Raw genomic sequence first — 15,279 nt, forward strand, 5'->3', positions numbered from 1 at the left:
TCTAAACCTGGTAAAATCCAGAAGTATCTAGGTAGATCCAGATCTTTCCAAGACATACAGGAAGGTCAAGAAGATTTCCAGAGTGGGGCCTGAGTGTTTTTGTGGGGGTGGATGGTGAGAAGCAGCAGGGAGGAGGGACAGGGAGAAGGCGTACTGTGAGTTTTCATGATTCAAATCCAGTAAGTGTATCACATCAGTCATAGGAGAAATAAGTGCCTTGCAGCTGGAGCCAGGGTGTCTGGACCATCTGACTTGGCATCTCCCTCATGTTGTTGTAGCCTGTTCAGTTGATAGATAAATAAGGAAATAAGTAAATCTTACCCAAGCAAAACAGACACACCCGTGTATTACACAAGGTACACTGAATCATAGACATCAGCATTTCACTGTCTGTGTCCATTGGAGGGTGGGAGCTCATATCCTGCAGCAGGGCAGTTAAAATAATCAATGAGTGCGTGTTGAGTCCCCAGAAAGAGGATCGGGGGGAGAGGAAGGGAGGGAGAGAGGAAGAGAGGGAGGGTGTGGTGACTGGGGAGGGGGGATGGGAGGTGGGAAAGGTGCTGATTTCAGCCCTGTAGCGTCAGGATTGCGTCAATTTGGGTTTCAACCACGTCTTCAGTCCTCGGAGCGGAGCTACTCAGAAGAGCCAAAACAGGAAGGGGGTTGCAAATCAGTGTGCAAAGGGGAGGACCGCGGCTTCCCCTCCCCCCTCTCCTCCAGCCCCTTGCAGCCTTCTCCTCCACCTTCCCCACCGCTCGTGTCTCGGGGTTGGTTTTTTTGTTGGTTTTGTTTGTTTGTTTGTTTTGGTTTTTTTGTTTTTTAAATCACGCTCGAAAAGACGGTTGCCCGGGCGCTGTGAGAGCGGAGAGCCGGAGGGAAAAGGAGCGCAGCGCATTCGGGGCTCCGGGCAGGTCTCTCGGTACCCGGGGAGGTGGCTCCTGCTTCCCGGACGGCGGCTCCAGTACCGCGGACAGAAGCTCCAGCACCGCGGACAGCTGCTACAACACCGCGGACAGCGCACGCCGCCAACATGGCTCCGATCGCGGCCAGCCGGCAGCAGTTCGGTAAGCACGTCCTGGCCCCAACTCCCCGCCCGCCGGGCTGGGGGCTGCTCCCCTCCCCAGGCGAAGTGCACGCAGGCAGCCTCCGCTGAGCCACCCTGCGCCTCCCAGCACGCAGCTTGTTGGGAGAAACCTGATTTCCCCCAGTTCTCTTCAGTCTTGGAAGTTCTGTGAATTTGCTTTCTTTCCCTTATCTGTCTCATTCGTCCTTCCTCCCTACCCGGTCCCCCTTGGTAAAGCACCAGGAGAGATGAAGATGTTTGTGTAGGTGTGTTTTCAGATCACATATGTTTTGAGACTGTTTTCTCTGTCTTGGTTAAAGTACTGTGGCTTCAGATTCTAATGATGTAAATGCAGCCTGTGCAAAACAGAAAATCTTTGTTCAAGTCATTCTTGGAATAATTGTCATTTTTTTTTTCTTGTTGTAGAGAAAGACTTGTCAACCATTAGTTAAAGTGAAAGGTGGTCTTGTAAAGGGCATTGGTAGGAAGATGAAAATACAGGATCCCAGTGTTTATGGCTAAACAGCTGCATCTTGATCAACGTGGGTTCAATCAGAATAGCAATAATAACAAGGACTTTACAGTTGTGTTATTTCTATACACTAGATATATGGTGATTAACTTTGATACTAGAAGTTTCAGAAATAGTCATATATGTGCACTTACAGGATAGGTACATAAATAGCTTTACTCAGAAAACCAGTAAGTAGAAGTGTTTCTGAACTCTGCTTTACAAATATTGACTCTAGCCTAGATTATAGTTGTTTTAGCAGTGGTTTAATTCAAGGATCATTCAACTGACTTAAGTGAAGTGACTCCAGATTTATATCACTTAACTGAAATAATAACTTCACCCAGAATCAAATGGTAATGTTTCCTACTAATACACTGCCTTGAATGTTAACCAATTGACTTACGTTATGACAACGGCAAGAAATTCAGATTGCAACATAGTAAGTTGTAAATATAAAACCATTTTTGCTACCATTACATCTTCTTTCCTACCCCACCCACTTGATGTTTCTAACCCCACTTGTGACATCATGCTTATCTAATTACTTATTTAAGGAAGATAATTAATATTTTAAACACCAAATGGATTCTACCACTGCCTTCAGTAGCTGTAGAATTAAAATATGGCATAATTTCCATTACTGTAAAAAGTCTGTCATTTAATGAAAAAGTATTGTAAATGTGTAAATCATTCTTAAAAGCTATTAAACTATTCTGATTCCCCCCCCCCCCCAATTAATCCTTGCTTTGTACCTGTATACCATGTATATTTAAATTTCTGCAGCCCAGGGAATTCTTGAAACTCAGAGGCATGTACTTAACTTTGAAAAAATACTTTTTGCTTATGTATATAATTTTCAGTCATTTCATTAAGTTCTTACAATTAAGTATGTAGACTGATACAGCTTGTAGGCAAAGTGAAAGTGAGATTAATATTATCAGAAGAAATTAATAGCCAGGCCTGATCCTTTCTGTGCTGGAACATTATGTCCTACTTTGCTCTGACGGTATTGTATTTTTTTTTTTTTTTAGTTATCCCACTAAAAAGCAAAGGTATAGTGGCTATCTGACCAGCTTTTACCTGGATGAAACTGATTTAGTAATACATAGAGGGGGATAGTTTTATTTTTCTCATCCAGAACGATCTGCTAATCATTTGTGTGAGAAACAGAACTGTTACACAATTGCCTTTATGTATAAACAATGTCATCCATTAACAGGCTACTGGTCTTCCACTGTTGCAGGGAGTAAAGATTAAGCTTTGATTGTTACATTGTGGGAGGTTTAAACTCACTAAGTCATGTTACTTATGGGCAAAATTGGATTTCCAATTAGTTGTGCTCATTTGCCCCTTCGATGCATGCTTTGAAGGGCTAATGATACTCTATATGTAACTAATGTATCCACATGACAATTCAGGTTATAACACTTGCTCAGTTTTCTCTTTGTTCAGTTTAAGCCTAGGATTCATATTAAAGTAGAAGAGAATTATGTTTTAATGTTTTTCTTATACTCCTAAAAAGTAGTAACCTTTCTCATAAACTCCGCGTAGTTTTGATTCATAGTGTCTTAAATGTAAAGCTTAGTGGTTGTCAAGGATATGCTTAATCATTTTTGGCTTCGGACTCACATGTGACTGCCCAAAGTCACTCACATCCATCTGAAAAAGACACTTGGTATATAATTATTCTAAATTTTCTTTATAGACTTCACCCTGCAAAGTGTTGAAAATCCCATTGAAACTGTTGAGTGTTATAGCCTCCAATTAAACTCAGTTCTTTCAAGACATACCTCCAGGCAATTATGGGATCAGACCATAAAAAATGAGTTAATTGAGTGTACAAAGTATGCTAAGAAGCAGTATGAAAAGCAGACAATGTATCTATAAGTAATGCGTATTTCAGAATCTGTTTTATCTAACCAACAGAGCTTCATAAACTCAAAGCTGAAACCTTCTGAGATCTGGTATTACTCACAGACATATAAACTCAAAAACTACACACAGAGGGATGAGATAGTCGAGCAATTACTAATGGTTATTACTCTTAGGATGGGAATAGTATTTTCCTCCCAAACACTCTATGTATGGAAAAATACTAACATAACAAGCATGCCTTTGTATGGGACTACACACTCATGCCTGCAGGTGGCGAGCAATATGTACAATGCAAAGCACTTTCAGTCTGTCGATTCTGCTGCTATTACCGTCTCGTATCAGTTTGTTTTAGTAAATTATTACTTTATTAAATATCACAAAGAGACCAAGGCATTGCTTCTTATGTACTTGTTGCTATTTATTTGATTTGCAGATGAAATTCCTACAGTGGTTGGGATCTTTAGTGCATTTGGCCTTGTCTTCTCTGTCTCCCTCTTTGCTTGGATCTGCTGTCAACGTAAATCTTCCAAATCCAATAAGACCCCTCCATATAAGTTTGTCCATGTTCTGAAGGGGGTTGATATTTACCCTGAGAATCTCAACAGTAAGAAGAAGTTTGGAGCAGATGATAAAAATGAAGCAAAGAACAAATCAGCAATGCCAAAGAATTCTCTCCATCTTGATCTGGAGAAGAGAGATCTAAATGGCAACTTCCCCAAAACAACCCCTAAAATCCAGAGTTCTCCAGGTCTTGAAAATTTGTCTCCTAAGCACTTTGCAGAAAGGAAGAAAGACTCAGTATCCCCTGATAGTTTAAAATCCATCACTTCCCTGTCATCTGAAGATAAACAAGACAAGTTAGGAACTCTCTTTTTCTCCTTAGAGTACAACTTTGAGAAAAAGGCATTTGTAGTGAACATCAAAGAAGCACGTGGGTTGCCAGCAATGGATGAACAGTCAATGACTTCTGATCCCTACATCAAAATGACAATCCTGCCTGAGAAAAAGCACAAGGTGAAAACCAGAGTGCTGAGAAAAACCTTAGATCCAGCTTTTGATGAGACCTTCACGTTTTATGGAATCCCCTATAGCCAAATTCAAGACTTAACACTGCACTTTATGATCCTGAGCTTTGACAGGTTTTCCAGAGATGATGTCATTGGAGAAGTCCTCATTCCCCTCGCAGGAATTGAATTGTCGGAAGGAAGGCTGCTAATGGACAGAGAGATCATCAAAAGAAATGTTAGGGTAACATATTTTTTATTTAAACTTTAAAAGTGTTGTGCTAGTGTTAGCTATGATTCTTATGTAAAGCTGCTAGCATCTTGGAAAGAAAAGGGAACAAGTTCATCATGCAAGTCATTGAGATATTTTCATAATGGCAGTATGAGGATGCAATTACACAAATGTAATAAAAGAACATTACAATGAGCATGTTGCAACAAATTGCTAATGTCCTAAAATCTACTTCCTTATTCAGCTGGTCCAGCAGGTTTGAGTAGACCCATTTACATTAGCTCAAGTGGCCTCAGTCCACATTAATTTGCTTTAAAAGGAAATAATGCAAAGATTTATATATTATTACCCTTCTCCCCCCCGGCCCCTTTCTGTTTGAAATCACTCTTTCTTAAATTTTATTGAAGTCAATGTAAATCTTGCACTTCGAGTACATGGTTTTTATAGCAGATTCTTAAAGAATGCAGAGTAGTTTTAGTTAAGGAATTGTAACCTGTTAGAGACCATGTTGTTGATGCAGTAGTATGTTCCTGCACTTCAGTGCTGTTATTACCTTGTCTCTCAAGAATTGTTCCGCAGCCCTACTAAGGTTAGCAAGACATGAGGAAGAAGGCAAAGCCTTACTGAAGTCAATGGCAAAATATTGACTTCACTGGGCTACAAATATTTTATATCATTTTGTCTCATTTCAGAACGTAAAGATCATTTACAACCATCACAGCTGAACCACAGAAATGCACATGCATCACACACACGTCTCTTAATCTCTACTAAGGAAGTGGAATGTGTATTGACTTTCAATTTGATTGTTTTCAAAGAGCAAGCATGCTGCCAAATCAAATAAATGTCTACCAGACAACATACCTATAACTAATACTGTTATTTTGCAATTCTATTGCTATATTACACCAACTATAACTATGTCACCGATATTTTGTTGATAACTCATTGGGTTTTCTGGCATATGAGGTATTATTTTTGGTTGTTTCCCTTGCCTTCCTCCTTTATGTGAAATAAACTACTCCTGCAAATTCAAATCTAATAATCATAGAGAAAGTCCTTGATCTCATCTTTATATCATGTATATTATGTTACTTTAGAAAGTGTCAGAGATAAGATTTCACCAACTGTTCGAATTCTTCCTGTTTAAAAACATTTTACTGAAGATTTTTTTAATTTACCTTTATTCAATTATTTTTTTTTCAATATATCTGTAGAGAATTTTTGTTTTGCTTGATATCTCTTTCACTGAGATTTTTTTCTCAGGATGTAGGATTTCATTTCTACTCTCTGAAGCTAATGATGTCATGTCAACCTATACGTTCACTTATTTATTATTTATTTTTGTCCAGTCTAATAACCAACCATAAGAAGATATATATAACTACAGTAGAGGGAAATGATATTTGCTATGTAACGCAGTATAACTCCATAAGTTATATCCTTTTGCACCATTTCAGAACATACAGTTATGTGGCATTTTATAAATCTTCTTCTGGTTTAAAGCTTGGTCAATGTAATTGCTTATAAATAGTCTTATTTCTTTTTTCTTTCATTTCCTTAGAAATCATCTGGGCGTGGAGAATTACTGATCTCTCTCTGTTATCAGTCTACAACAAACACGCTCACTGTGGTTGTTTTAAAAGCCAGGCATCTACCTAAATCTGATGTCTCAGGATTATCAGGTAATGGTTTTACTAATGAATATGCTCTAAGAATATAAAACAAACAGACAGAAGACAGCTGAAATGTGGCATTTCAAAGACTAAAAATAGTCCTTTATTATTTGCAGCCTATTCATTTTATTCATATCTAGGTTCATATCATTGCTTTATTTTCCAGGGTATGTATTTTACAAATTTGTTTTTCAATCACATGTTAAAAAACCATGACATCTATTAGCAGTGGAAACCAATGAGTTTTGTGATTTTCTTGATCGCATCTGCCATATATATGGGATGTTGTTTGCAGACAATAAAAGCTTTTATTTGTGACAAAAAAACCCAGTTTATTTATAGAAGATCAGTATTGAGTGAGATCATCATATGGTTTATTTCAGCTGAGCAGCAAGAAAAGCAACCAGTTACATCTGTGCCGAATTTGGCCCACTGAGCACTAATATTTATTTGGCAAGGTGAAAAGGTGAACTATGTCAGTGCTGGAAGCAGGTTGTAACATAACACACATGCTTTGTCATGAGCTGTACTTGGAATGCACTAAGAAGGAGCAGTTTTTGTATTCCCTTCTCCTGGCCTTGTTCTGTTTTGCATTCTGTGGAACCTCCTTTGAAACCAACACTAGAATTGCACTTAGATGCACATTAATGCCAGATAACATAATAACAGAATAAAATTTAATGTACAATATACAAACAATAAGATGACACAAAAAGAACAGTACACCACAAAAACTGTACAAACAAAAGACTATACAACCTATACAAAAAAGAACAGTACACAGCAAAAGACTGTACTGCTGTTGATTATAGGACTACCACTCTTTCATTTCACAGGATTTTTTAAAAGGAACAGAAGAGGAAGTAGTTTTGGGAACCACTGAATCATAATTAGTACAGCCAATAATACAGTCTTTCTACTTATCATGCCAAGAAATACTGCAATTTACCTAGAAAGTTAACTCATCCTGTATCCAACACAACAAAGCTATAGATAACTCCTATTTATAGGGTGGAGTTCCATTGAAATCCTCCTACATACTGTACTCACAACAGTCTTTATTTCCTCTATGATGTTCCCCACAGCCCAACATAAATCTTGGACAAGAAGGAGGGTGAAATGATGTTTCTATGGGATCAGCTAAACAATTGCATAACTCCTTAGGAAACAATTGCATAATCTCCTTAGGAAGACGGGAACTTTATTACTCAGAAGTTGTTCCATTCCCACAAACTCCTTGGTTTCCTTGATCACTGGTGTTGAGGTCTCCTAACAGATCTAATAAAATCAAGAGGAACATTCTAGCCTTATCTAGTAGATGGCCAGAAGTAACAGTAAGAAAATGTCCTTTAAAGAGAAATGAGCATCAATGTGAATCCACTGATGGATATTGATGCTGGTATTTTTAATGCTTGTGTGGCATATAGTCATTCCAAAGCAAATGACCATTTTAATAACATTAAACCCTATTTTTAAAATGTGTATTATGGTGATCGGGTATGGAAATGAAGATGTATTCTATCATGCCTTAGTGCTCTTAAATTAATGTCAGCTCAAGGAAACAAAAACCTTTTCATCATCTGACCATTTCAGTCTCATAAGTTTGGTATAGCGTTTCTAAATACGGTTCAGTTTTAATTTTAATTTTAAAAAAAGTAGTCAGCTGTTCTTGATGTTTATTAGCTGATTGTTTACATAGACTCTCTTGCTTGACTGGGTTCAGTAGAAAGGATTATGAGGAACACAAACACTCAAAGCTGGTTGGCAGCTAAAAATATGGACATTTTCCCTTAACTTCTTCAATAGCAGTACAGTACAGACATAAAATCAAGCACAAATCCTAACAACAAACACACCCTTACGTTTAAAGTTTAGTGTTAAATTTGTTCAATGAATATTGGTGGGAGCAATTTAATCAAGCTAATTGACTTTGCTAAAACCACAACAGAAATGAATCATGTCCATTCATCCATTGTCTCAGCATGAGCTTATTCTTTCCTTTCTGAGGCTTTTCTTTGCGTAAGTCTTATTAACACTAATGATTATCCCCTACTGGTAGAAGACGTGAAAAGCAGATTTCTGTTGCACATAAATATGTAATGATACATATTTGTCAGAGTCCATTAGAATTTTGTAAAGATATTGCTAGGGTTAATGGACCACAGGGCAGGATTTATCTCATGAAGGAGAGACGTCTGTTTGGTCAGATGAATCATGCCTTAAATTTCACTGTCTATCTTGATTACATCTTTCATTATCATAAAGGACCTTAAAGGGAGCAATTCAGGCGTAAACACGAACATTGGATGAGATGAATCATCTTTAATAAATTGAAACATCTCCTTATTGTGATGTAATTATGTTGCTAACTTATAAAATTTACCATTAACTAGATCAAGGAATTTCTAAATGATGCTGCTCAATAACTAATCTGTGCTCTTTCTTTTCTTTGCAGACCCTTACGTCAAAGTGAACCTGTACCATGCTAAGAAGAGAATTTCTAAAAAGAAAACCCATGTGAAGAAATGCACCCCCAATGCCGTGTTCAATGAATTGTTTGTCTTTGACATTCCTTGTGAGGGCCTTGATGATATCAGCATTGAATTTTTGGTTTTAGATTCAGATAGGGGGTCAAGGAATGAGGTCATTGGCCGGCTAACCTTGGGATCTTCGGCAGAAGGAACAGGTGGAGAGCACTGGAAAGAAATTTGTGAATATCCTAGGAGACAAATTGCCAAATGGCATATGTTGTGTGACGGTTAGCAGCTCAGAGAGGGTCAGAACTTGAAAACTACATATATTTCCATAGGCAAGGAGCAGGTTTTTTTTCTTTGCTATGTATAATTACAGGCTTGTAACTACAGGACTTTTTTTTGGGGGGTGGGGGAATAAAAGCTGGATTGAATTATCAGAACAGAAGGTAACTAAATTTTCACAGTAAATAAAGGAACTTCTATTTCATTGGAATTTAACATAATTGGATGAGATTCATATTCTTCTGGAGTTTAAATAGCCTAAAACTTCTGAAGGAGTATAAACTTCAATAAGAACACACTATGTTTTATGAAAAAGTCACTGGAAAACTTATTATTACTGTTATACAGAAGAAGATAACCTCATTAAAATATATTGGTAGATCTAAAAAAAACACCTCTGGCATATTGGAGGAAGGGGCTGAGTCTGTAAAAGCCATGGGCGATGAGGGTGAGTAGGAGGGGAAATCCTTCTGCCCCTCCATCAAAAACCTTCTTTTATGAAAATTCAATCATTATTTATAAGTTTTGGTTACTTATACTTTGATCATCCCAAAGACTGAAGAGATTTTCAGCAATTTGCTTCACATATCATATCATGCGCAACTAGTTGTTTTATGTGTGGAAATACTGTATAATTATTTACACTTGGATTTTTTAATATGTATATTAAAAACTTGTTTTATTACAGTGACCGAAATAGACACATTCCACAAATCGTTGAGTAAGTTAACATACATTGTTTTGTTAAAAGGGCTCCTTTACGGGTGACTGCACATGTTATAGTATAGCTAGAATTTGGAATTAGATATGGCTTGCGTGTTTTTCCTCTAGCAAGGATTACACTTCAAGCATTTCAAGCTATGGGAAAGCATTTCTTTTGAGATGAGGTGACAAACATGACATTACAGTCAATGACCTCTCACCACTTATATTTTAAGCCATGCAGTACTACCTAAAGAAAAGTTGTTTCTTCTTGTGTTTCATTAAAGAGGAAACAAAATAGTGAGACAGAAAACAAGACCTTATTCTGCTGTTTAACTTCCTGAACTACATGAGTAATGCCATTACAGTCAGTAAGACTACACCCAACATACAAAGTTTAATGCATTTTAAACTTTTGCAGGAGAAGAAACCAAGCTCGTATAATTTATCCAATATTATGTTAGACAAACTACTTGAAAAGTGCATTTCACTTAGATTATATGCATTATTGTCCATTACTGATTGTGCTGAAAATTTGTGGTGGTAAAGGAAAATAACATTCTGATTTCATGTTACTGTGATATATGTATGTTTAAACTGTGCCAGGCTAGGTCAGTATCAAGTGTAACATAAACAAATATATAAATAAAGCATTTAGACCAGTGAAATTTACTCTTGGTCACACCAGATAGATTTTTTAGGCTGTCAGAACTATAGCACAACTATAAGCAGATTATTTCCTAAAGTTTGTACACTGGTTTCTGATACAGAATTGTTTGCAAATATTACTCATATCATTTTCAATTGCAATACATATAAAGAAGAATATGATGATGTTAGTTGTTGACATAAGAAGGATTTTAAAAGTGGAAAACCATTTTCAGTATTTTTGCAAACGTCATTTTGTCATGTGTAATGCTACTGAAGTGAATGAGACTACTTGGGAATTACGGTATTGCTCAATGCGAATAAAGGTAACAGAATGGGCATGCCAGGTAAAAAAAAACAACCATACATTGGATGTCAAATTACTCTCATTAAGTAACAGATCCAGGTCTTATTCAAAACTATTGGGGATTTATTGTCGACTTTACTTGTTCTCATATAGCTAAATTATGTTTGCAGTAAAGGACACTGAAATATGAAATATGCAAGTAGACAAATAGTACTGGAAGAATTCTGTTGAGACTCTTCCAGGTTTTGTGTCAGTATTTTCTCCAGTTTTTTGAGAATGTGTTTGATATAACAGTGTTTATAAAGTTCTGTAAAAATACATTTTCAAAATACATAAACATGCTTTTTATGATAATGCTCAATGTAAAAAACCTGCGTATTGTATGTATAAAGGAGAGGAATCTTTTTTTGATTATTTCTTTAGAAAGCTGATTAACTGCTTAAGGGCTAGAGTTTGCCAGCCACATTCAAGCAGAGCTAATCCAAAGCCACCATGCTAAAGGAAAGATGCCCACAGGCTTCAGTGGGGTTTGAAGTGCAATCACAGAGTAAAACTCTTCCTGTAAGTCAACCCAGCAATATCAATGGGACCATGGATAAGGGGAGACACAGTTTGATCTGATGGAGGCTGGGAGAATTTAAGTGATTACCACACAATCAGGGTTGTTACAGTTTCTAGTGAGGAAAGAACTTTACACTGAAAGTGATTGCATGAAAGAGAGTAGGACAGCTTGTAATTAAAAGAAAATGAGGTTTTGTATATTGGCCCATAAGTAGTACATTAACTCTACAAATGAGATGACAGGAGTCATCTGTCTCCAACGGACAAAAATTCTGACATCAGGAGAAAAAAATACACCTATTTGAATTAATGATGGGCTGTGATCATCTTTCATTTTGCATCTAACAAGTCGTTATCAATTTTTTTTTTTTCAAGTTTCGATAACAGCTTCAGAGTTAATATTTCTACCAGCTAAATGGCAGTTGTTGGTGGGGGTAGGGGGTAGGAATGGGAAAGGGAAGAAAAAGCATTTTTATTAAATCTAAAAAAACCCTGTAAATAGAATTTCATTTTTCATTTAAAGTGATGTTCAGCTTGGAAAGTTGAGTAAAGACGACTTGTAACACATCTGTAAACTAGACAAGGCAGGAGCGAATGTAGACCTGTACTGAGATGAGAAAATTCTGCTGTTTTATAAAGTATTCAGTTCTCATTGTGAATATCTTGAACTCTGTTAAGGATACCGTACTGTATTAAACATGTAAAAAAAATGATGTTTGTCTAAGTAGCTTACAAAAATAGTAACTCCTTGAATGGGAGACTATCCACTTCTGGGGATCTGTCGTAACTAAATACCTGATTTGTTATGGTGTTGTAACTTAATAGACGTTATTTGAGAGGAAGCATGGTGTATGAGATTTTGTAAGTTATTTGTGCTGGTTCTGTATGTTGTGCCATGTGTGTAAGACAAGAATAAACTGCTGCTTTTGTTCATCCCATCCCAAAACAATTATCCCACCAATGTATCTTTTCCAGAGATTTCTGCTCTTGTTCGTATTCATGGTCTACTTTCTCATGCTTCTATCAAAAAACATTTGCCTTGCAAAGTCTTCCTTTTCTTACAGATGTGGACTAGACTTCTTCTGCCAAATACTACTTAGGCATACCACATATTCTTTATTTGTATCTTCTTGCTGTATACTTGTCTTTAATTGTACTGTACACTCAGGTGTACCTGAGACAAGGACCACGACAGAAAATCTGAGTCCTATGTAGGCCCTACAGGGACTGATATACAGAAGTAAAAAGGAAAGGATTCTAGCAAATAAGCCAGAAGTAGTAATATGCAAGTCACATTACTATTGGAATCCCGGTGACATTCCATTTGTTTTCCAGAAGGAAAAAATTTCCTTTGGACAATCACATTGTACCACTCTTACTTTCTTTGATGTAAGGAATTCATGTCAGGCACCAGCTTGTCAGATCAGTCTGGAAGCTAAGGTAGAGAAAGAAACCCCTCAAATGCTATACAGAAATGCAAACTCTGCTTCTGTGATCTCTAAGGTTATTGGACTTTTTTACCAGCACAGAACCTAAAGCTAGTAAAGGAAGAACGCAGTTGCAGCTGAGATACACATTGCCATTTAACGAGTCCCATTGTGAGTCTACATCAGGGATCCTTGATCCTTGTCACAGAAATCAATGTATAACCATGACAGGATCCAGTAGCCAAATGCATGACATGGAACGTCTTCCATGGGTATAAATTGGTATCTTCTCCCTGGCAAATGTGTCCCTGAGACAGGTATCAAGTGTGAAAGACTGCTCTTTTCCATCCTATGCAGTCACATCTTTTTTCTTCCCTACATTGTACGGTTCTCATAAAACAATGGTGATGCACATGTGTCACATTTCAGACCTTCTTCTTCAGAACAGAGATCAAGAATGTCTGTAGGTTTTCCAACTATAATGCAACTGAGCCTCAGGGGAAGTCTCAAGGCTACTGTCCTGATTGCTATTTGTATCTTAAATTGCTGCAACAGACAAGTCTTGTGAGACTTCACAGAAACCCTTACAGATGTCCTTCTATTTGCAGGAGACGTGCAACATGCTGTGCACGCAGTAATAACAGATAACCACAGATGATTATAAGCAATATTTCTTTTCCTCAAACAACATTCAAATATGTTCCATGTAAGCTACTACCTTCTCCCTGTGCTCTCTGCTTCATGAGGTCTCATGAAGCTGCTGAACCACCCGTGGCACTCTTACAGCTGCTGTGGTGGTTACTGGCACTTTGCTCTTCTGATGACTGCTGAGCAATTACTTTCATTAATAAAGTTCTACCCAGTTCTCATAGGCTTCTCTATAATATCTTTTACTTTCCATGACTAAAAAGCTGTTGCAACATGACTTTGGGTCTAAAGGTTTTGAGGCAGCTTTGGACCACTGATTACAGTTGCAGCATGGCAGCACCTTTTAGTTCAGAAAAAAGAATCAAAGTCAACAAGAAGAGAAAAGGGAAGAGTTAATTTCTTTGCTATATTATTGTTATGCTTGTATTCTTATGCTAGTTTTGCTATTGAACCTCTGAAGTACTTTGCGCATGACCAGAGAATGTCCTGTGGTCACAGAAGTGAATGTTCTGATAATACTGCCAGCAACACAATCAGCCATTGTCCTATCAGATGAGTTGATTTCTGCTTGAGCCTTTCAACCTCAGTAGCAGGACTGAGGAGACACCACCTAGGGCCCCATGTCTTACCCCTGTCCCCGGAACTTAGCAGTCACTCTTGACATGCGTTGGGTTACCCAGCAATACTATTGGTGCCCACATAGAAAAGCTGTAATAGTTCAAGGCCTGGACCAGCCTTGGCAATGTTCTGGGTCTATCCTGACCTCATGGGAAACACCAGACCTCCCAACATATCATCAGGGCAGGTCAGAAGATCTGCCTCCATCCCCAGGTGGAGGGTGTCTCCAGTAAGTTTCACCCTCCTTTTCTCCTCTGTGAAGACACAAGGTTTGAACTCAGCTGTTCTTCTCAGTGATCAAGGCAAGGTACTTGTTCCAAAGTTGCACCTGCTCTTGTAGCTGTTGCCAGAAGTCATAAGCTTCCAGTTTTCCCCACTCTGAAAGCCATATTCCAACAAATGCCAGCTAATTAGTACCATTTGGTGCTGCAAAGCATGCTCTGGTGTACTGAGCCCACTGCTGCGTGACCTCCCAGGAGCCCTACCCAGACCTGCAGAAAAAGGCTGGGCCTCAGTATCCTGTACTATGCTAAATGCTGCTGTGACTCCCATGTCCCCCTCTGCTGCTTGAACTCTCTAAGGTACCAAAATTCCCCAGCAGCCCAACCCCAAAGGCAACTTCCAGCATTGGGAGCATAGCCCAGAACTACCGCTGCATGCTCAGAGACCACTGGCTGTCAGCAGCCACCCACCCAATTGAAATGTGCCACTAATGGCGGCACCTCTGTTCACAGTCCCCAGGCCACAGGGCACCTTGAGGATCCCCTCCAGAGGGGCTCCTCCACAGCCACCCCCAAGTGCCATTGCTCCAAGTTGAGGCTCCTGCCCCCCAAGCCTATCAGCGTCCTGTCTCAGGAGTCAGCAAACCTGGCCAGAAGTGCACAACTGCCCACCCTCACTGTGCCTGAAGCTGCAGCAGTCACAACCATGGAGCTCCCAGGTATTGTAAAGTTTCTGGAACTCTTAACCTGCTTCTCTTTAGAGAGCAGGATGTCACTCACCCTGAAGATCCAGTGGGATTTCTCATTATGAACCTTTCTGACAGTAAGATGCTCTTAAACCATTAAAGAACAGATTGAGCCTGACTGGAAAATGCTCAGCTTCCTTTTGTCCTGATGAAGAAGGTTTTATTCATTATAGAATATTATTCTTTCCCTTTGGGCAGTCTCTCAAGTGTTTTTTTTTAGGTGACTGAGATGTAAGAAGGCATGTAGTTTTGCATTTTTGTAAGTGGACAATGCAGCATTG

General features: G+C 38.5%; 1 protein-coding gene across 2 annotated transcripts; it reads left to right on the plus strand.

Moving 5' to 3' along the window:
• The first annotated feature begins 550 nt into the window (after positions 1-550).
• SYT4 (synaptotagmin 4) lies at positions 551-12,271 on the plus strand. Of its 2 annotated transcripts, none has more exons than XM_074570618.1 (4): positions 551-1,064; positions 3,886-4,700; positions 6,253-6,373; positions 8,820-12,271. In XM_074570618.1, the coding sequence occupies exons 1-4, from the start codon at positions 1,031-1,033 to the stop codon at positions 9,125-9,127; spliced, it is 1,278 nt and encodes a 425-aa protein (XP_074426719.1). In that variant the 5' UTR covers positions 551-1,030; the 3' UTR covers positions 9,128-12,271. The 2 variants fall into 2 exon arrangements, with proteins under 2 accessions (XP_074426719.1, XP_074426720.1); XM_074570619.1 differs by having other exon boundaries at positions 589-1,064; positions 3,886-4,694.
• The last annotated feature ends 3,008 nt before the right edge of the window (positions 12,272-15,279 follow it).

The sequence above is a fragment of the Larus michahellis genome, chromosome Z, assembly GCF_964199755.1.
Source record: "Larus michahellis chromosome Z, bLarMic1.1, whole genome shotgun sequence".
Lineage (NCBI taxonomy): Eukaryota > Metazoa > Chordata > Aves > Charadriiformes > Laridae > Larus > Larus michahellis.